We start from the raw sequence: 22,830 nt of genomic DNA, 5'->3' as shown, positions 1-22,830 counted from the left end.
GGTCCATCTTGGAGACAACTGGCATTGGCTCTGTCAACTTCTAGCTGCTTCTCAGAGAAGTAGCCCCCCTGTAGCCCCCACTGCTGTCACAGCCTTGCCAAGCAAACCAAATAGGGGATGTTTAGGATCCCATAATTAGATCAGAGTGCAAAAGTTGTCATTAGGTAAAATGAACGCAGTTTTTATGAAGAAGTCCAACTTCAATGCAAGCCATTAGATGTGTTATATAACAGCTTAACTGCAGCTATTGAAAAGTATAGTCCCTGCTGAAAAATTATCTGTGCGGTGGACAAAAGCTAGGGTATCAATTTCTTCAAAGATACAATCTGGATATTTTCTATATAAAACATAAATATATATAAAAACACAATCAGGTTCCTTCCAAAGTAAGTGGAAAAGTGAATAATAGAAACATTTTTAAGATACTGAAAATTGTCTGTCTTGGGAAATCCTTGAACACTTCATTGGTACTTGTTCTAAAACAAGTCTAGGTCCTCTTTACATTATTTTTAAAAAACTGAACAGTGCTAGGTAACATTTAATGTATTTTACACCTTACTTGCCTGAAGTTTGCATTAGAGTTAATAAAAAAAAGGAGCACCAGTTAATGTTTTGCAGAATCAAAGCTAGTTAAGAGTATATTTCTTCCATAGCTGAAAAACAGTATTGGAAAATCCTGAGCTTCTTTAGCTGAATAAGAAGCGAAAATAGAAGAAAACTATGAATTCAAGGAATCTGAATGTGAAGCTTATGCTAAATATTCACAAGTGCCTCTGGCATCAAAATCCGGGTTTGAGGATTCTTTGAATCATGCCCAGACAATGTAATATTGTTTTTAACACTTTTCCAAATCTGATTACTTAGTATAGAATAAAGCTTAAATCCACATAAACCTCATATTCTTTGATTTTACAGCCACTAACAGCCTCAAAGAGAAAAGCAAACTGAATTGCTTCTTTGGTGTGATTCACTCACAGCAAGTATAAATAGTGGACTGAGCAGGATGATTCGGATCATTAAATTCCATCTCCCAAAGCCACCAACAAGCACATATCAAAGGTTCATCTGGCCAGACCTGTGACACCCCCCACTTCCAGAAGATGCAGATCCTCAAGCCAGCAATGCAATGAGCATGGCCTTTAGTGTATTGTGTCAAGAGATGAAAAGTTACAGTGTGATAGGGAAGCAGGCAGGAGAGTTCAAGGGCATTGCCTGTGCCTTGACAGGGAATTTGTTAGCTGAAATCATCGATGTTCTCATTTTAAACTGAGGGAGAGAGAGAGGAGTGGTGGATCAGGAGAGCTGTCAGAGGGCACAGACAATGTCATGTCCATTTTTAGACCTCTTCTACATCAAAATTACAACAGAGCTCAGGTTTCTTTCCCATGTAGCTTGAAAGCAGGAACAGGTAGGAACTCAAATGTTGTCAAGCTTTTTTCCAGGCATGGAGCCACAGGGTCACCTTTTCCCATAGTTTTCCTTGTTTGCTGGGATACATGTGGAGTGACTGGGGATACCTGCTGCATTTTATATTAATTTCATGCCCTAATATGAATGAGCTTCTGAGAGACAAGCCCAAAGATGCGATGAGAATGGGACAAGTATGACGTAATGCATTAAGATGTTGAATCAAATGACACATTTTCTGAAATGTAGCCAAACACCCTGTTTCATTTAAAGATGAAACAGGAGCAGCTCAGGGAATTATTCAGCATTGGTCTAAGTGTCGTTGTATGAAATGAAGACTGAAAAAGTGGAAAATAGAAGATGAAGAAAACTTTTCCTAGTTTTGATTTTTGAAGAAGGAAATGACTCTCAAGAGAAAGGAACTCTCCTGATCCTGCAGGAGCTCTACCTGTGAGGGCATAAATGCTTGCTGGCACATAGCAAAAAATGTTCAAATCCTTTCAGAACTGAGACCAAGAAGCTATTGTTACCTGCCACAAATCAGCATGGCTTTGACTGAAGGCTGTGAGAGCTATGCCTGTGTACACATTGGTCTGAGAATTGAGCCCTTCAAGTTAATTCTGGGGGATTTTATGCTCAGCAGGATGTACATCAAGGCTTTTTTTTGATAGAGAAAATGTAAGAGTTTTTGAAATTGTCACTTGAGTAAACGAGAAATTTTGCAGTATTTTTATAGTGGTGGTACATGGACCATTTTGGTAGGATGTCAGTTTTACAGCATATCCTTTTTTTCACATGACATGTCTGCTCTGTCATGCAAAACTAACATGCAAGTGTGCAGTGCTTATGGTGCTTTTAGGCAAAAAACCCATTATACTGGTCTCAGCAGAAAGCCAAAGCTTAACAGTAAAAATACACCTTTATTGCAAATTCTTTGATTTCAGCTTCACCAAAAAACTCTTAGCATTCAACAGCTTTGTTTGCCAAGTAGCTTTAAACTCTTAGGACTGTCAGAGTTTCTAGTTTTTGCTCCATACTTTTGTTTTTTAATATTCAGTATTATTTCATTATGCTTCCACGAATGGACTGAAAATGGTGCCCTACTTTTGCTCAGTGTTTCACACCCAAATTTTCCTATATTTTAAGATTCTCTTTTGGCTTTGATCTGGGAAAACAGGATTTTCTAATATACCTTCCTACATATCTTTCTCCAAATGCCTTCAGAATCACAGTGAATGAGAACACGTAGGCACAAATCAGAAATGAATGTGGTACCTAACCTTTACATTTGGACATGCTTCTGATTATTTCAAATCCTCATGTACTCTATAATTACTATCAGAGAATGTGGCAGTCAGTTTCATCATAAGATGAAGCCAAAGTACTGTGAAGCCCAGAAACACATAATTTTCCTCTTTAAAAAAACCCCAACAAACAACTAAAACACCTCCTTTACAAATTAGGTGACATAGAATTTAGATTGAAAATCAATGCGCTATTTATGTTTCAGTCATTTCAGTGTAGGTCATTTGCTAAGGATAAAGTCCAAGTTACCCCTTTTCAGGACCAGCAGTGCAATCCAAAGACAGCTCAGTTCAATGGAACAATGCAAGAAACTCACATCTAATTGTCTACAAATCTAAAATGTCATGGACATCTATTATCCCTTCCCTTGCTGGTCAGAGCACGATCTTGGGGCATGAAAACATGTTTTAGCCTATCAGGTTGCTTCTTCTTTGGTAACTTTAAGCTCTGGTTCTTTGCATGCCCAGAGTGATTCAGTATAGATGCAGATAGATGCCTAAATACCTGCCTCCACTAAAAAACTCAAAATTTAAGTATTCCTACATCAAAGTACCCCAGTGAAATCAATTTGTTAGATATGATCTTAGCACACCCCAAGTGCTTGCAGAAAGCTTGCATTGCTCTCCAAATTTTAAGTGTGGAGCCACCTTTTTCATTAAGTCATAGCTTTTAAAGCAGTGGCCCACAGAAAGGGCTTGACTTAACTCCATCTCAGCTGAGGGCATGGCAGCTCAAACTTTCTGTGGCCATGAAAATGCTCAGGCTAGTACATGAAAACTGTTCCCTAGAGGGTACTCTTAAAAAACTGAGTCAAGTAAAAGACACAGGATTTTATATGTGGATCAATTTGATATCCAAACCCACCTATTTCAAGAAGTACCAGAGATCAGTCACACTTAATGTTATCAGACATACATGTACTGATTCCCAGATGGCCCAAACTTGTGAAATGATCTTTAGTTTCTGTTTGTTGTCTTACTCTGACTTGCAGTACATTCTGCAGCCTTCTTGCATGTCAGCTATACCAGATACAGAATGTACACTAAGCAATCCCTTGTAGGCTAGCACCTGGTCCCCTGGACTTGTTTCAAAAGCTAGGTACTTAACTTTCAGGATTGTTAATGTGGTAATGCATGTCATATGTATCCTGATGGGTTTTAAAGCAACCCTGGTGTCGGCCTGTGGAAGGTTTAATAACTATTCAAGAAGGATGTTTTAAATACTGTTAGAGACAGTTTTACACAGCAGATAAAATTGTGTTGCCCAGAGGGAATTAAAAGATTCTGAAGTTATTGCAGTTACTTAGATCTAGATATTAAATTTCCTTGAAACTATGTTTTAACTTCAACTTGCCTGTACTTCATTTCCAGTGTACCACATACACACATCCACCCAAATCCACAATGTCTTCCACTAAGTCTGTTATATACTAGCAGTTGTAACCTTTTCTGACAGTACTTGCTTTCTCATCATATCAAGCTGTGTTATGAGGCAGATTTCCCTCACGTTTCTCCACAAATGATTTAGCTCTCCTTACTCCAATGCATTGTTCTATCCATCTCCATATTACACTCATGTTGCACTTTCTAGAGGTTATCCTTTTTCATATTATGACATCACACAGAAATCTGGATTATTTCTGCAACACCTTGCATAATGTTACTGCAGAGTATACATACAAAGTCACAAGAAGAGAGGCACTGTCAAAGAGAGAGAGATGTTTCCAAATAGCAATTTATCTGGTAATTTGTTCCTTGGGCAATCAAGCCTTTGATTGGCATGATGAAAACAAAGGTAGTAAAAGCTGGGATTTATAGACACCAGGAGACAGGCTATAAAGCTATGATGCTGATGTTCTCAACTACTCTTAGATCACTGTGAGGCTCAGCAGTACATCACGCTTCCAATTACCTCTGGCAGTTTTCATATCTCAACAACAGCCACCAGAAAAGGAAAGGAGTCAGCAGTAAGTGCTTATTATAGGAGAGCTGGATGGCAATAGTCTTTACTTTGTTCTTGGTCCCTGTGGACTCAAAGTACATTGAGGCAAAAGATTTGAAATGGTTTTGAAGCAAATCTGGGAGGCAGGGAGCAGGGGATGTGCAATGTTGAAGTTGTTGATCTACTTTTTCTGGTGGCTGCTAATGTGAATTATCCCAAAAGCAGAGATAAATTCCACTCCTTCCCTTCCTTCTCCCATCCTATGAATGTAAGATTGACCATACTTTCCTGTTCCGCTTCAGGGCAGTGAGGAAATAGTGCAATGTTAATAAAATGTTCAGATCAGCATTTTGCAGAAGTGTTGCATATTGTGCATTTATACTGTGAGAGGCTATCTTGTATCTGATTTATTATCAGACTTTGAATTACTGTTCTGTCTTTTAACTTCTTACATATCTGTGGTGTGCAAACCAGGTCCTACAGTATCCACAGCCTCTGTATGTGGGGTTGAAGTCAACAGAGCTCTCAATATCCAGATCTCCTGCCTCTACTGGCAAAATTCACCCACAGCCAAACTTTTTACTAACATAAATATGCAAAATCTCATTAAATTCAGTAGAGCTGTGCCCATTACAAGAGCAGAGGTTTTGGCCTCCTGTGCCCATTTTGCACATTCTGGCAGGTGCCATGCAAAAGCAGAGGTTTTCCTGTAGGAGAGATCCATTAATTTTCTTAGGCTGGGATCTCATCCACCTCTCCATGGTGACATGGAGAAGTTTCTAACGAGTAACCTTGAGAAAATGATCTGCCAAGCTCTTATCCAGTCAGCTTACTTTGAGAGAAGCTAAGCAGAAAATGGGGGTGGGGGGTGATTCTGCAGAAACACATGCCTGCTGGCAGAACTGTCTTACAATTATCTTTTTCTGACAATGGTATGTGGAATCAGAGGAAGAAGTCAATTAAAGGAAAGACCATTTCCATCGTCAAGTGGTTGGTAAGTTTTCCTGCTGTCTGTGCAGATTTGTATAAGCACAGCTGGAGTTCATGTATGGAATCATGAAGAGGTATTTTTTTTAAAGGAGTCAAGATTTGATTATTCATGTTGGTAGTAAAACATGTCCTTGTGTAGAGAGTTTTGAGCAGAGGAACTGTGGGTTGGATGTGACCACCACCTTTCATTTAACATAACTTCAAGAAGCCACTAAACTCCTTTGTGCACAGAAAGCTGAAGCTGTGAGTTTCCTCATCTCAGGTTTTGATACATATAAGTCAAATAGAGGTGAAGGTCTTTCATTAGTCAAAGTTTTAAGTGAGTTTCTGTGTCCACAGGGAAAAAGAAAACACTGAGACCAGATTAAAGAATTAAAGATTAAAGAAACTGATAGGAACAGTTCTAGAAGCATTAAGAAAAGAATTGGAGATCTTGTGGGCAAAGTGGAGAAGACTGGGAGCAGTCATAGTTTTATAGCCTGTCTCCTGGTGTCTATAAATCCCAGCTTTTACTACCTTTGTTTTCATCATGCCAATCAAAGGCTTGATTGCCCAAGGAACAGATTACCAGATAAATTGCTATTTGGAAACATCTCTCTCTCCTTGACAGAAGACTGGAAGCAGTCTTCTGTTTTTTTGTTTTCTCCACATCATGGAAATACACATTTTTACATTTTTTGAAAACAAATTACATCACTGGTTCTTTCACCAGTCTCCATACCTGAAGTACTGTACATTTTGACTGAATGAAAAGTTAATGGTTTCACATTAATTCTGTGATTAAATAAAAGCCATGCAAGAAAGTGGTGAAGTTGTGATGAGGTAGCAAATAGAAACATGAAAGATAAAAACAGTGCTCCTTTTTATTTGAATTGTTTGAAATAACCCTGCCAGAGATGCTGCCAGCATCCACACCTTTCCTGCAGAAGATTTTGGTTGCAGGGCAGCATAATTACAATGCAGCTCCCCTGGCAGCTGGCATCCAGCTCTGTGAGGGTTCACATCTCATCTGCTTCTGTTGAATCAAGTGTGTCTTATATTGTGAAGGTGGTCTGAAAACTGGAGAAGAAAAAGCCCTTGAATGGGCAGCAAACCCTTTTTTTCCTTTGAAAAAACCAAAGTAAATAACAGAAGCTGTGTCTCTCACTGGCTATAGCACTTGCTGTTGTATTAAAATTTCCAGGTCACATGCTGAAATTCTGTGGCCATCATGTGTGCTTGACCATGCAATGTTTGACGGATGCGACGCTGGTTTTACTGATCCCCCTGCTCTGGAGAGCAGGGGAAGTAGAGACTGCAGCTGATTCTCCGCATGATTTGCTGGAGGGCAGCGCTAATGAGAAACCCCTAATGTGAAAAAAAAGGGCTTTTAACTGGGGGGACAAAAATCCAATGAATGTTTAAAAAGGAAGATTCAGCTCAGCTGTTCCCATAGGGAGTTTGCTGACCAGCTTTTTTCTTTTTGATATCACTGCAGATCAGCAGTTCACACTCTGTATTACAGGCCTTTCTTCTAAAGCTTGCCAGCTCTCTCTCCAATGATTTAACAGAACATTCTTACTGTAGATATGCAGAGACATGCTGAATTCATGAGAACAGAGACTGGATTTTTACTGTTAGGAAGAGAGTATTTGTCTTTGATTCACAAGTATAATAATTTAACAAACAAGTAATCAGAGGAAATAGATGTCAACAGTGTGTTTCATCAACAGACTTAGATGCAGTGTGGTATCTTTTAGAGTCAAATAATAATCTTCAATTTCTACAACAACGTAACATTCTTATAATGAAAAGAAGTTTCTATAGGACAGTATATCAATAGATTGATTACATATTTTTGTATCATGCCTTCTAAAGCAGCCTCATTCAGAGCTGTGACTGAAGAAAGCCACAGACAAACACAGCAATGTCAAAGAACATGGTCTGCACCACCCCATGGCAACATAGGAAATATGTTTTCTTTTAGGTGAGATATAATAACTTCTGTGATTAACAGGAATGCTGATTAAAATCAGACCACTCATTAATTTGCCTTAATGACAGGGTATAGTTAATACCTTTTAAATAAACAATTAAAAGGAAGGAAAATATTTGAGATAATTATTTGAGAAATATTGATAAACAACTGACCTTTATGTACTATAAATGAAATTCAGCTAATCATAATCTGTCTTTGTTACTGTAATAGACAGAAAAATTACAATTTGGTATCATATTTTTTCTTAATAGCTGAAATAATAACAAACAAAGAAAAAAGGCAAAACCCCACCATCAGTAAAAAAGCCCAGTTGCCAATGAGGTAATCCTCAATCTCACATCTTTTGTCTGTGGAATACATGTGCATTTTTTCTTCTACTAGACAGGTTTGTCTGAGAAAAAAAAAAGAAAGGCAGGGTGAATTTAGTCCTGGAGAAATGGAATTCGAAGCAATCACTGAAAAAGAGTTAATAAGTTAGGTTATCTTACTGCTTACATTATAGTAACTTAATTTATTTCTACCTCATTCTTTAAGTAAAGGTATGAACTAAGCAAAATTTAAGAACTACGTAATGTCAGTGAACATTACCTACATTTCATGTTTGTATCTATTGACACTGCAGCATTCCAAATAACAATTTGTGAATTAGACTTTGGACTGCCAGCCCAAGGAGGTGTTTTCTAGCTGTTATCAGCATTGTTTATTTGTGAAAGGTTCTGCTCACATATCCTTTCATGTTACTGCTTAAAAGACACTCATTCACATACTTGAAAGCATAGGTATGTTTAAATATTTATGGAATGAGAGGAATTTTTAAAATCTTTCTCTAGAAGACTGTTAGTGGGAATTTGCCTGTTGAAGTACACATGCAGCAGGTATAAGCAATTTTTAAACTCATGGAGCAATTTGGGCTCATAGAACAGCCCTGCTTAGGAGAGCCCTCCAAACTGGTCCAGCCTTTTGCGGGAAAGGGAGCCTAGATGAGATTATTCAGCACCCAGTCACTACTGAATCCAGCTCTGGGGCCCCCATCACAGTAAGTCCATAGAATTGTTGAAGCAAGTCCAGAGGAGGCCACAAAGATGATTAGAGGGATGAAACACCTCTCCTCTGAAGAAAGGCTGATAAAAATGGGTTTGCTCAGGATGGAGAAGAGAAAGCTCTGGGCTGACCTTGTAGCAGCATTTCAGTGCCTAAAGAGGTCTACAGGAGAGCTGGAGAGGAACTTTGCATAAGGGCATGTAGTGACAGGACAAGGGGTAAGGGTTTTAAAACTGGAGGAGTGCACGATTAGATCAGATAGCAGGAAAAAATTCTTCCCTGTGAAAGTGGCAAGGCAGGTTGCTCAGAGAAGCTATGGATGCTCCATCCCTGGAAGTGTTCCAGGCTAGGCTGGATGGAGCTTTGAACAACCTGGTCTAGTGGAAGCTGTTTCTGCCCATGGCAGGGCACTTGGAACCAGGTCTTCTTCAAGGTCCCTTCCAATCCAAATCCTTCTATAATTTTATGATTCTATGTTTCTCCATGTGATTTCTGTTAAAGTAAGAGCTTCCATCTTCTTTGTAGCCACACATTAAGTGATGGAAAACTGTGGTGAGGTCAGAAAATGGTAAGTTAAAGTCACCTGTTCAATGCTTCACTGGGAGGGAATGTGGCAGAGGCCTTCAAACCTTCAGGGGTAGCTGTGAGCAGGGTGAGAAGTGCCTGCCTCCTTGCTGTTTGGTACCACCTTTGGCAGAGGAGATGGGTGTAGTGTGTAGTGCCAGTGCAGCTGCTGATGGACAGACATGCAGCGAGTGCAGGCATGATGACTGAGTGTGGAGTGAGACAGGAGCTGTTGAGCTGTGCCCACATCCCATAGGGTACAGCGAAGGGTGCCCTTCCCTCAGATGCCCAGGATTTAATGTGTGAGCTCAGTACTCCTGCCAGCAGCCCTCCCTGCCCCAGGAGATGGCTGCTCCCAGCAGCACAGCTTCTGGAGCTGTTCCTGTGGATGTGGAGTGTTGCATGTGTGTGTCTCTGCCCAGCCCAGCTGCTGAGTGTGAGCTGAGTATGTGCTGGGTGTGCTACAGGGCAGAGCAGAGGCTCCATGCAGGCAAAGAAGCTTGTTCCAGTTCTTTCAGACTTTGTCCCTTTTTGTGTTCTGTCAGTGAAGGATGGTGTTTTGAGGACTGCTGCAGAAAGTTTTCACTATAAAGAGGCCTGACCATGATTTTTAGATTATTAGCTCTCACTTTAAATGCAGAACCTGCTTTTAGCATCGACTGTTCCCATTTGTAATTTCCCTCATGTGTTCTGCAGCTCTTTGGGACTGTTTAAGCCTGCCAAGAGCAGCATGGTCCCACTGATACACTGGTTTTCCTCTGAAGCTTTTGCCTCTCACTGTCTGGGAAATCTTTGAAATGGATGGGCTTTCACTCCTGTTTTTTTTCAAAGGAAGCTTCAGGGAAATTACTCTCAGTCCAAAAATTGGTTTTTATATTTTTGCTGATCCCACAAATACAATGTTACATATGTATGCCACGTGCAAAAAATAGTTTTCTAAGCAGTAAAATTCTTGGAATAATCCAAAATTTTTTATTTCTTCAAATAAAACATGGAAGGACAGAGATGTTAAAACTTTAGTTAAAAGGGGTTTGATCTTTATTTGATAACAGTGTCCTTAGTGCTAAATCACACTGAGAAAGCAAATAACATGTGATGGGTTCAAAGGAAGGAAAAATCAAGCAACATAATCTGAAATAAAGGTAACAATATCTGAAGTTGTTTTTCCAGAACTATGGACACAGTTCATGGTTCTCCTTCTTTGGTTGTCCCAGACAATTTCATTAGGAAGAAGATGCATGTCATATAGATTTGGTGAATGCTATATCAATAGGCATTGAACAGTAGTGTATCCTGCACAATTTGTTAAATCCCATCATTAGTCCACAGAATTGCAACTCTTCATTACCTGTATCCTTTTAGGAAGTGGGATTAAAATCAAGTTTCTTTGGGTGTTTCTTACACAGGATTTTTGTTTCCTAGTGACATGCAGTTTAGTTTCTAAAATATATTTTAATTTGAAAATCTGAAGATCGTCTCACAAACATTTGGTGCATTTCTTTTTTTATGACATCTTCTCTGGGTCTGTTGCTTGATGTCTCTGAAAAAAAACAAACAATTAAGAATTGTGTTTCATAGCATTTATTTGAGAAAGTTCTTTCCAAGGGTGCATTGGCAAGAAGACTGTTTCTTGCACTGCACACATGATGGGGTTTTGGGGTTTTTTTCCCTTCAAAGGCATATGGGACTCTATTTTCATAGAGAGAACAGTGGCCACAGGGGCCAGATATTTCACAAGCATTCTGCATGCAGAAAACCCCTGATTTATATAGAGATTTCATAAATACGGTCAACTTGTGTGTTATGAACATTCCTAATATCTCAACCTGAAATGACTAAATTAAAGTGTATGTCTAGACTGCAAGAAAACTACCTTCAGTCCTTGTCCATTAATCACTGGAGGTGAGGACCAGATGGAGTGGTGTTACTCTCTTTTGGCCCAGTTTTTCTTCCCATGACTTTGAAATATGCATCTGAATCTAAGAGCAGTGTGTTTGAGTGTTCTCACAGAGCAACAGCTCTCCTGAATTTGTGGAATTGTCATGGAAGTCTTACCGTGTGTCTGAATACACTTTCTCTTGGTAGAAAGTGCTATCACAAACTAAATAACCCTGCTTCCCTCTGCTGGAATCTGTCCTAGTACTTCAGGTCAAAGTACTTGCAGGTTGATGTGTTTTGATTTTTCTTCTCTCTTTTGACAGCTCCTAGACTGTTTCGTCATCCCAGTGGTGATACTCCTCTCCTGGTTCTTCTTACTGGTACGATACAAGGCAGTTCATTTCATTGGGATTGTGGTCTGCATTCTGGGCATGGGCTGCATGGCAGGAGCAGATGTCCTCGTTGGGAGACAGCAAGGAGCTGGTAAGTAAGAATGAATGGGTTGTATGGCCAAGTTTTGTTCAGAGAAGCCATTGACCAGTGTGTGTCAGACTGGGACCAAAAAAAAGGGAGAAATTTGGCAAGAAACTGTACCTTCGTGGATCCAAAGCACTGCACTATTCAGAGTTGTCTCTTTGTCAGAAGGGCAAAAAGGGGTCATCACTTACAAGTCAGCAGTCCTGCAAACAGTTTTCTTGGGCTCTATGTCTTATGACCCTCTGCAAGCTAGGGGGACAAGCTAAATATTTGTAGTTTTGTTCTCTTTTGGCTTAGCTGTTGGACTGCAAACCTCAATAGCTGCCTTTCCAAATTGGATACATTTCTAAATTGTAAGCACCTCTCATGTCCACTGTGTGCTCTTACTTCTCCTTAGCTTTGCTTGTTTTTCTACAGAGGTGGGGTCATTTGGTAGGTGCTAAAAGGCATCAAACCTGTATACTACCGGTTGGATTTTGCACACAGTCTCATCCTAAAGCATTGGGACTTGACTGTAACATGTTTGAAAAGAACCTCCTTGTGTGTAAAATGTTCTTTTTTTACGTGTGGCATCATATGAATAATGTGTGTGTATCTATTAATGCAGACTAGACAGAGTTAGATTTCATCTATCAACTTCCCCTGTCACATTGATTTCTCTAGTGCCAAGCCAAATGATGTGGGAAGGCTGGAAATTCTTTTCAGAGATTGTCAATTAGGCACAGTTTTCATTCTTAATTAAAAGCACTGAATTGTGAGCAGAGCATAATACACTGGGATTTAAAATTCTTGACTCAGCTTTCTGAATACAAATGCAAGTGTTGTAAAAACTGCATTTGCCAGAATGCTACTAAATAAAACAATGGAGTTTGTGACAGTGCTCGCCATATCTCCCTGCCCCCTTTTATCTCTGTCCTTAATCCTGAAAGGAGACTTTTAGTTAATGGTCTCCTCCAGAAGTATCCTTTCCCCAGCTAAAAAAGAAATAATATACTCTGTACTATGTAACCAGCCAGCCAAGGCTGTGATGGGAATGGCTGATTTCAGAGGGATTGAGATTCCAAACCAGGTTCCAGAAGAAACAGCCTGTGTCCCAGCGGTCTAGAGAGTAACACACTTGAGCGGGTGAGCTGTGGATCAGCAGGAGCATGTGGGGCAGTGGAAGCAGACAAGGAACAGACTGAAGAGCACTGACACTTTGCCATCCAACTGCAGTAATTAGATGTTATTTGCTATGTTCATTACTGAAGCATGGGTATAGCTGTTAAGTAAATGTGTCCAGAAGAATCTGTTAACATGCATTATTGCCTTTTCATTTGGACCTACACATGAAAAACTGTGTCCATGCTTATTGCTATGCAGAGAGACTGCAGCTTTTTTACTTTTTTAGTGGTGTAATGATGTTATTAATGATTCTGTCTTTAACAGCATAAAATAGATCATCTAGTTAATTTCTTTGAAAGGCTAAAACTACACATTAGAATGTACAAATAAAAAGAATTAATGGCAGGAAGAAAAGAACAAAATTATTGAAACTCTTCATTAAGAAGTTGTACACCATTCATAGGATGTTTCCTAGGACTGGACAAACTAAAGTAAGGAAGGCACCAAAAGCAATGATGCTTCATTAGTCCTCAGTAAATGTCTCTGTTTAACTTATATTTTAGGGGACAAGGACTATTGATACCTGTGTGCCCCTGTTGACCACACTGCTTACTGTATTAGAAGAGCCATAAGGCTCTGCTAGGTACCCACAGCATAAGAGAATTTAACCTGCCAATTCTTATCATAAGTGAGCACGAATTTAAAATGTATCACTGAGAGATTAATAGGTATTTTGCAAACTATCTGCAGGAATTAGGTATAATGTGCCCACATGCTTTCAATTTTCAATTGTATCCTCACTGATATTTTGCACATTACTCAATGAGAAAACAATTACTATTAAGTATTTAGAGCTCTATCATGATACGTGCCAAGTATACCTGAAAATAACATTATTCTGAACTAACACCCATGAGTTACTTTCATACTTCTGCTCCTGCCATACACAGAGGTCTAAGCCACACAGGTCTAGGTGTTTCATCCAGGTTTTTCAAAGCACTTCATTGCTTTAACTTACAACAGTCTCTGAAAACCAGTCACATCAATCCTGCTAATACATATATCAGTGTTCAATTTAAAATGGGACACATTGAGAGTGATTTTTAGGTATCATGTTCATCAGTAACTACAATCAAAAGCAAAGAGAAACGCCTCTTAATGGCAGGGGCTAGGGCAAAAATGTGACAAAGAGGCCTGTTGGGAGTGTGAAAAGAAATTGTGTCAGAACACAATTCACATTTAAAAGATTTGTGTTACACTATAATGCTATAACTAGTTCCCAAAACACTAACTCCGCTCTGGCCCATATGACTTCTCCACAGAATATTAAATGTGGTAGCAATCATTAATGTAAAGCTTGTTCTGCTAGGCTATGCCTTGTGTGCCTTCTGAAGAATGACCTACACCATTAAACTGGTGAAATATAACTTTATTATCCTAAAAGTCTTTAGAATGCCTCTAGTTAGTTGACACAGGTTTCCTTAGCAGTGAAACCAGTAGATGCCTGTGGATACTACATCCATGAAAAGAAGTCTATAGGGATATGTCAGTCTTGGAGGAAAGTTACAAATTCTTAGCCTCTTGAGAAAGCAAAGATAAGGCATTTGACAACCAGAAAAGTAATTTCTAAGAAACAAAGAAAAAACATATTTTACAATATTTTTACACCAGTATATAAAGTTTTGGTGCACTAACTCCTTGGGTACCGTGTATTACTGTAGTCACTGCATCTCTAAAAGAAGTCACCAGAAAATAAGCCTGTGTAAGCTATGGAGAAAGGTGAGAAAGCTGTTCAAGGACATACAATGGATTCAGATGAAAAGACTGTAGCCAGACTGGGACATTCCATCTCTCAGAAAAGGCAAGAAAGAGACCGATACTGTAAAGGTGTATGAAGTCTTCAGTGATATGGAGAGGGTCAATACAGAGTGATTTTTAAATATTTCTCAGAAAATTATATGATGACTAATATGATTTTGAGGTATTTAGGGTAAAAGTTAAAAGCGTGAAATACTTAATTTTAGGCCAAAAATATATGGATTTTACACAAATTGATGAAGAATGCCTCAAGGTTTATTAATTTGATGGCCTAATGCAACTTCTAGCTCAGAAAATGCCTAATCTACTGAGAACTGGCTGATAGAGGTCCCTCTGTACTTCCCTATTTGTTTATGTTCTCCTCAGCCACCCTGTGCTGTTGAGTACCAGAGGAGGATCCAGCGTCAGAGTCTGGTGCTCTGAACAGATTTCAGCTCCCTCTTTTGGGAAGGCCCTGAAGGTTGAGGCTCATGCTCAGCATGAGAGCACTTTGGGAAGAGCTATCAGGGTGTGATGCTTGAGGCCATCCCATCTGTGTGAAAACGCTCAGCCTCTGAGCTCCTTTTGTTTCACAGATGCAAAAGGAAGATATTTTTGTCCCAGCAGAAGCTCTAAGGTCAAAAGCTTTTTCAGCAGTCCTTCCCTGAAGTGTCAATGAGTAGCTGCAATAAATACCAAAAAAGTGAGCTCAGTGAGGAATCAATGGAGCCACTGTGAAATATGAAATGCATCAGGGGTATAAAGAAGTTTTGTAAAGTCATGATAGTTATTTTAAATCAAGAACATCTTCCATTACTGATTGCAAAAGAAGACTAAAATAAGAAAAAAAAAAAACCCAACAACAAAACAACCAAATCATAAAAAGACAAATGGTCAAATATAAACATTTGCCAGTCAAGGAACATTCAAAACAAAAATTCAGGGAAAGGCTGGATGAGTGTGTGAAAAACAAATCTAGTAGTATTGGCTAAATACACAAAAGCCACATCTCATCTGAGCTGAAAAATGTTGGAAACTAAGAGGGTATTACTGGGAATATTTTACACTTTGCTCCATTCCTATCGTCTTTAAACAACTTATACTTTTCTGATGTTTATAGCCAGTGTTGGAGACAGGATTAATGAACCCTTGATCTGTCCTCTTATGACTGTTTTTATTATCATAAATTTCTTCTCCATAGAAACTTCAGCACTACAGTTTTGAATGATAACTGAAGGCTTAAAAGAACTCCTTAAAGAAAAATATTGAAAAGATAATTTTGAACCAATTAGAATATTTAGTTTCCATTTTTATTTATTGCAGTGTATATTTTAGAAATCAATTGAAATAAAATTTTAAAAGAAAGAGACATAAAAATTAAACCATGGCATTTTAAAAGAAAATGGGATTTCTCTTTTCTCTTTTTGTAGTACTTCAGCATTTCTGCTGAAACTTTTCAAAGAAAAATCCATTATAATCCAGCATTTCAGAATATGGTTCTGCAGCAATATCTGACAGCTTTGTGAAGCTGTAGCTCTTGTAGAAATAATTTAACAAGCCATATGTGCAGAGGGAATTGCATGCACCAGTTTGCAAAACTAGGGCCTCAGTTTTCAAGCTGGAACTTGATCTTGATCAAATGTCTCTTCAGCTCTCCCCAACACTCAATGATAAAATCTTCCAAGACTTAAAAAGATTTCAAGCAGTCTATGATAACAAAGTGTTTTAGTAATTCTGTGTACCTGGAGGTATTGAAAATACATCTTGTTGTTCTTTGCATGCATTAGGTACTGCTATGTTAATTGAACCTCTTTTAAAAATCTGTCCTTATCATCACCCTGTCTACACCCCATCCTTCCTCCTCTTTTTCTTGTCAAATAGCTCCATGTGAGAATGAGGTCAATATTAGGTTGTAATGATTTCTTCACTCATTTCACAGGTACAGAGAATTTTTCAGTTGTCCTCAGATCTAAGTACTGAGCATGTTTTAGACTGGTTAAATTTCAAGATGAGATGCAAACTGCTCTACAGAGCTGAGTCACATTCTCTCTGCAAAGTAAAAAAAAAATGTAGTCATAATAAAGTAAAAAGGATCAGTCTCTGAAGAGTGCCGCTTGGATTCTATACTTCTTTTTTACAAGTTTTTCGGAATTTTTTGGGTCCTTTTTTTCTACAGCAAGGAATATGCTCTCCCTCTGTCTGTCTGAGGCTGGTGTATTTATTGAATGAAAACTCTTCGAATGAATGATGGAATATTTGCATTCATTTTATTAACCCAGATAAGTGCTACGTAGTGACTGAGGAATGAAATCTGTAGGGAAGAACATGCAATGGTTTTGGACAAAAGGTGGTTGTTTTGAGGCATTCTGATTTTTTTCTATTTATCCCTAGGTGAAAATAAACTGATAGGGGACCTCTTAGTACTTGGTGGAGCAACACTGTACGGCATCTCGAACGTCTGTGAGGAGTACATCGTCCGAAATCTGAGTCGCGTGGAATTCCTGGGCATGATCGGACTCTTTGGCTCCTTCTTCAGTGGAATTCAGCTGTAAGTGGGCAGTTTGAGACCACTAAGGCTCAAATAAGGGCAGCTATGGGCTCCATTGAGATATACCAACCACTCCTTCAAAATTAGCCCTTTCCTGTGGAGAGTAGGTGTCCTCCAATCTTGGAATTTGCATTGGTTTTCGTATTTCAAATTGATGATTTGTGTAATAACACAACTTTTTCCCCAAGTACTGTAATTCAAGAGCCAGTGTCCTTGAGTAGTCACATGAAGAGGGAGAAGACATCTTGCACCATCTTGCTGCTGGAGGACAAGTGTATGTTCCATGTGTTAGTCTGAACTGTGAATAACACAATCTACAGCTTCTTCTAGTTTTGTTTCATAGTTTTAAAAAGTTGCTTTGATTTCTAAAGCGGTAGAAAGCACATCAGGCAGAAGGTGTTTTACTTGTTCACTTTGTTCTGTGTAACTACATTATGATATGGTAGAAATCATGAAAAAGCCTTTAAGAAAATAGCCTTTTCACTTCAAAAATATTTAGCACATAGGGGTTTGCTGCATGGATTTCAGGATCTACGGAGGCTGGTCTATCCACATGTACCTAATGAGCATCTCAACTGCAAGCCTAGTTGGAAGGTGTTTTCCAGTGTTGCAGTACTGTGACTGATGTAAAAGTAGCTCTGCAAGATTGCTGCATTTTGCGCAGGTCTGTCACTGGTGCTTGTAACACAGAATGACTTTTGATTATAACTCCAAAACAAGTTGCTTCTCTACAGATCTAAACTACTCTGCTTCTAAGAACAGAGACTGATCAAAAAAACACAGCCCATCAATTCCTACTTCAATAGTTCTATTATTTTTAGCTAGAAAGCTTCATATATTTATTTGGGATCTGAACAAGTGTCTTAAAATTATTTATATTAAGTAGCTGCCATACAAGAAGTTACCTTTTAATAATATGGAATTTAAGAGCATATAAATGTGCCTAGTATATTTGGCTAAAGCATTTTTTATGTGTTTGTCATTAAGTAGATACTAACATTCTGAGGACATCAAAGCAGTGCCCTTGTCTTGCTCTGTGTGTGTAAACTGTCATGTAAATGTCTCGTATTCCAGAATTCAATCGTCAACCCAAGCAGTTAGTCACAATTCAGGGTCTGTGAGCTGTTCCGCTGGTGAGAATCTGGTTTTGGAATAAGGCATCCTTGTATAAAGAAGACACAACTGGAAGGAAACAATAAGAAACCATTTCTTTGCTGAAAGCCCTAAGGTTTTTCTATTCAACCTTTGGCCCATAAGTTCACTCCAACAGGTTTTTCTCCACCAGCCTCTGCAGCTTTTTGCTGATGATGCTTTTTGGGCACCTTCTGGAAACCCACACACACTTAGTTCATACTTGTGTCTTTTTCTTGCCTTTACCTGTAATGAACAGCAGAAGTTGCAGTTATGTGTTCACAGAAATTTAATCTAACTAAATATAACACTTACTTCAAAGAGAAGCCAGTTCCTCATGTTAAATTTGCAGGCTCTTTCTTTGAAAAGCTACAGGCCACTGTGGTGCAATATAGAACCTTTAGATCCTCTAAACTGAAGGAGTCTAAGACTGTAACATAAAATAAACACACATAATGCCTGTTGTGCAGCAAAGGAGGAATACCTAAGGTGTCAGGGGAAATAGTGAATTAATGAGTTGGCTGATTACCCAGACATGGTGGAAAGAGAAGTTTAGTATGTTGAGTATGATTAAAGCAGAGAGGAAGAATAAGAAATTAGTTTACAAGAGCTGGGGATGTCACAATTATGCAGCAAATGGAGATAAGGTTATCTGATGGAATCACATAATCATAACATGGCCTACTTTCTAATGGCCCCCTGAAGGTCATCTGGTTCAAGCTCCTACTCAAAGCTAACTTCAAAGTTACATTAGGTTGCTTAGGAACTTGTTCAGTCGATTTCTTGGTATCTCCAAGAATGGAACTGCTAGTCATGCTGGGCAACCTGTTCCAGTGTTTGACAATTTTTTTCCCTTGATATTTAATCAGTTTTCCACATTACAACTGTGTCCATTGTCATTCATTCTTTTGTTGTGCACCTCCAAGAAAAGTATGACTATCTTGTCTATAACTACCCATTGCATAGTTAAGATGGAAAATGTATTGTTGTGTCCTCCTTTCCCCCAGCTTAGCCTTCTCTTCTTCATGCTAAGTAAACCCTGCTGTTTCAGCATCTCCTCTTACATCCTGTCCTCAACCTGCCTGACCATTGTGATGGAATTCCACTGTACTCCCTTCAATTTGTTATTGTCTGTCTTGTTCTGGACAGCCCATAATTGGATATAGGACTCTAGCTGCTGTCTCACGAATCACATCCTTCAGCTTTCTGGCCAGACTTTTACTGATACAGCTGAGGTTGCTGTTGCCCTCCTCTGCTCCAGGGACACATTGCTGACTTGTGTCCAGGTTGATGTCCACCAGGGTGGACAAGGTTTACTGCTGGAAAACAACCTTCTATCCAGTCAGCTCCCAGCCTGTACTGTTTCCCAGCATCACTCCACCCCAGGTGCAGGAGTTAATACTTGCTTTTCTTGAATTTCATGAGGTTTCTTCTCACCCTTTTCTTTAGATGACATTGTACATAGTCCACCCATCTAGTCCATACCTCTTGAGTCTCTGAAGATCTTTAAGGAAATCATGTTGGAAACCTTGCTAAAGTAACAGTAGGTTCCACCACATCCTCTCATCCATTCCTTCTCCTTTATTCACTGATCCAGTCACCTCATCATAGAAGGCAGTCATTTGGGTCAGGTTTGCTCTTGAGAGCACTGTGCTGGCTGTTCCCAGTGACATCATCTTCTTCATTTCCTGCGAATGGCTTCTAGGTAGATTTGTTCCATAATCTTCCCAAAGGTTAGCATAACCTGGCTGGTCAGGCTATGCTTTTTGTTCTGTGTTAAACTGAATGTTGCATTTGTCTCTTTTCAGTCATCAGAGACCTCCTCCAACTACCACAACCTTTCAAAGTCATTGTGATTCCAATTCTTTAGTGCCCCTGGCATCACTAAATGGCCATTTCTGGCAAGGTTTCTCTCACCCCACTCTTTTTACAGATCATAAGGAATCACAAGCCATAACATATTGTTTTATACATCTTTTGTACTGGCTAAGCAATAATACGAATGCAATGTTCCTAGGTTTAAGTTATGTGATTTTTTTTTTTCCAGACCAAGAGCCGTTGCAGTTTGTTTTCATTATATTCTTCAGGAATTACTGATAAAAGAAACATATACCTTATGCATGCAAAGACACCTATAATTTAGTTATTTTGCAGAGATTATAGTCTTATTATTCTGTACACAGTATTAGGTTTGCCTCACATCAGCAGCAAGCAAATTAGAATTTCCAGGATGCAAGTCTTTAGACTAGATTAATCTGGAAGGTGCTGAGCTCCTGTAGTTTTACTATTAGATTTGCTCTTCCACATGCCACCTTTCCTACTACATACTTTGTTTTTCAATCTGTATAATTCCATGTTTTATACTTGTTTAAAATAGTGTCCAGACCAGCACGCAGAATTGTGCACAGCCAGATTTATCTGAAAATCACACAGACAGGGAAAGCAGTTATATGAGCAAAGACCTAGCTTGGGAGATATCTTATCTCCAAGGGTCTATTTGACCTGGATTGGGAAGAGCTGACTTGTTGCCACCTTAGAATTTTATGGATCTGTGACTTTGATGTTAATGTACAGTACAAGATTTGCAAGATACTGAGAGTGGACTTTTGCAGGTTTGCCCATCCTTTGCTTATTATCCTGACTTTCACTGCTGTGACTATTTGGTTTCTCTCAGTGTGTAACAAATCAGCGTATGCTTCTCAAACCAGCCTGTGATATCTATTTTTTTTTATACTGCAGAGCTACTCTGAAGTGTGAATAACTCAGATAGATACCTTATTAATAATTAGCATTCAAAATCTTTCAGAATATTAAGTCAGAAAAATACAAGAGGATTGAACATTTAGGGGAATGGGCATGTAGAGCAGGTATATAGAGAGCTGGAAATAAACCAGGGGAAATTGTATGCTATCACATCTGATTATTGCCCTGAAGATCTTTCAAATACACAGGCACAGGGATAATGCCAGAGTAGATTAGCAAACTCTTGATTGCATTTGGTTCCTACAGAGATTTTTTTTGTTAATGTTATTTATGTTGTTTTGTCCAGCATTTGAATTCAATGAGTGGAAGTAATTTGTGTTCTCTTCCATCAAATTTTACCTTCTCGTCTCTTCTAGTGCAATCATGGAGCACAAAGAGCTGTTGAAAGTCCCCTGGGATTGGCAAATAGGTAAGAACACGCTTTACCTCATGGAAGATGGTTGCTGAAGGAGGCGTGGAGACAGCCAGCCAGTGTTTGGGGAAGCAGGCAGAGAGTTTCAGGGGAGCCAATGTTTGTGACTTTTCCACTGGTTACTACCAAAGGTTGAGCTACATGCCTCATAACTGTTCTTAAATGATCTGTCCTCCGTTGCTGTGTTGTGCCTTCCTTGCACAATTAGGTTAAGCACATGAATGCTGTAAGATAACCATTCGGACAGCTGTGAAGTAAAACAATAACGGGGTTCCAGTTCTGAGATTCAATGCAACACTGGGGCAATAAATGAGGCAGTCATTAAGAGCCAAACCTTTTCAATGAAAGCCAAAGAAAGAAAATGGAACCTAACAAAATAACCTAAAAAAGTACTCGCAGTGTCTATTATAGCCTCATAAATTCAATTCCAGGAGGAGCATTTCTGTGTGGAAGTGTTTTAATTGCTTTCCAAATAGTCTTGGTGGAATAAAGCAGATGTGTCCTTTAGACAAGTTTTGGGAGCATCGTGCCCAATGAAGCAGTTATGGTGTTCTGCCAAGCAGGGGATTGCATTTTCCCATTTCAGTTTGGAAGCTGAGTTTATGACTCCCTTCTAATTAGTCCAATGAATTATTTGGTTTAAAAGTAAATCAATACTTAGGGGAGTCGCTGTAATCTCTCCTTCACCATTTATGACAATAGAAGAAATAAAAGAATACTAGTAGCATAGAGCTGATCGATTGCAGAGGATTCAGGCTTTGGCAATCCATTGACAATGGCGCTTTGCCTAGTTTCAGACTGAACATCAAAATGACAACTCAGAAGTGTGCAGAAACAACTGATTATGTGGGGAATCCCTGAGGGGAGGGGATACAAACTGTGGAATATGGTTGGTTTCTTTAAACTTGGTTAGCAATTTCCTTTCATCATCTTAAACCTTGATAAATACAGCACATTTTTCACAAAACTTTGCACCTAGAAATCTTGGAAATTTGATGGTTGAGCTGTAAAACTATGTGACAAATCAATTTAAAGTATCCATGGAGAAACACACTCAACTGTGTACTATAAGTGTATTGGCCTTCTTTAATCTGAGATAGTTAGCATAATTGCATCAGTGTTTGTTTATATTTCATGAGAAGGAGCTTAGGGACATAATTAATCTGGTACTGATGGTACCAGCGGTCATAGTGAATTAATCTACTGTCCATGTAAATGTCATATATACTTCCATGAGATTTCTGTTCAAACTCAGTATCAGTGAAATGTGCTATTAAAATAAGGTCTTACTTCATCTGTGATGCTGCCAAAATGTCCCTGAAAGTTGATTACTTATTCTGAAGAGTCCTTATGCTTCACAAGGCTGAGATCATCTTAGCAAAAGCATCATAGATATGTACTTGTTTTGTTAGAGCAATAATTGGAAATGTGGTGTAGTTGAGCATGGATTAAATGGTGACAGTTCTGTAGTTCTTCCCTGGCTTCCACTGCACC

General features: G+C 39.0%; 1 protein-coding gene across 1 annotated transcript in view; it reads left to right on the top strand.

Moving 5' to 3' along the window:
* Positions 1-22,830, top strand: part of SLC35F1 (solute carrier family 35 member F1) — a 149,485-nt gene that overhangs the window by 101,693 nt on the left and 24,962 nt on the right. Inside the window, exons 4-6 of the mRNA XM_053973294.1 lie at positions 11,428-11,587; positions 16,874-17,030; positions 21,281-21,333. Of these exons, the coding sequence (XP_053829269.1) occupies positions 11,428-11,587; positions 16,874-17,030; positions 21,281-21,333 (370 nt within the window). The remainder of the gene's footprint in view (positions 1-11,427; positions 11,588-16,873; positions 17,031-21,280; positions 21,334-22,830) is intronic.

The sequence above is a fragment of the Vidua macroura genome, chromosome 3 (genome assembly GCF_024509145.1).
Source record: "Vidua macroura isolate BioBank_ID:100142 chromosome 3, ASM2450914v1, whole genome shotgun sequence".
Taxonomy (NCBI): domain Eukaryota; kingdom Metazoa; phylum Chordata; class Aves; order Passeriformes; family Viduidae; genus Vidua; species Vidua macroura.
Note: the sequence above shows the minus strand (reverse complement) of the source record. Positions and strands in the feature narration are given on the sequence as shown.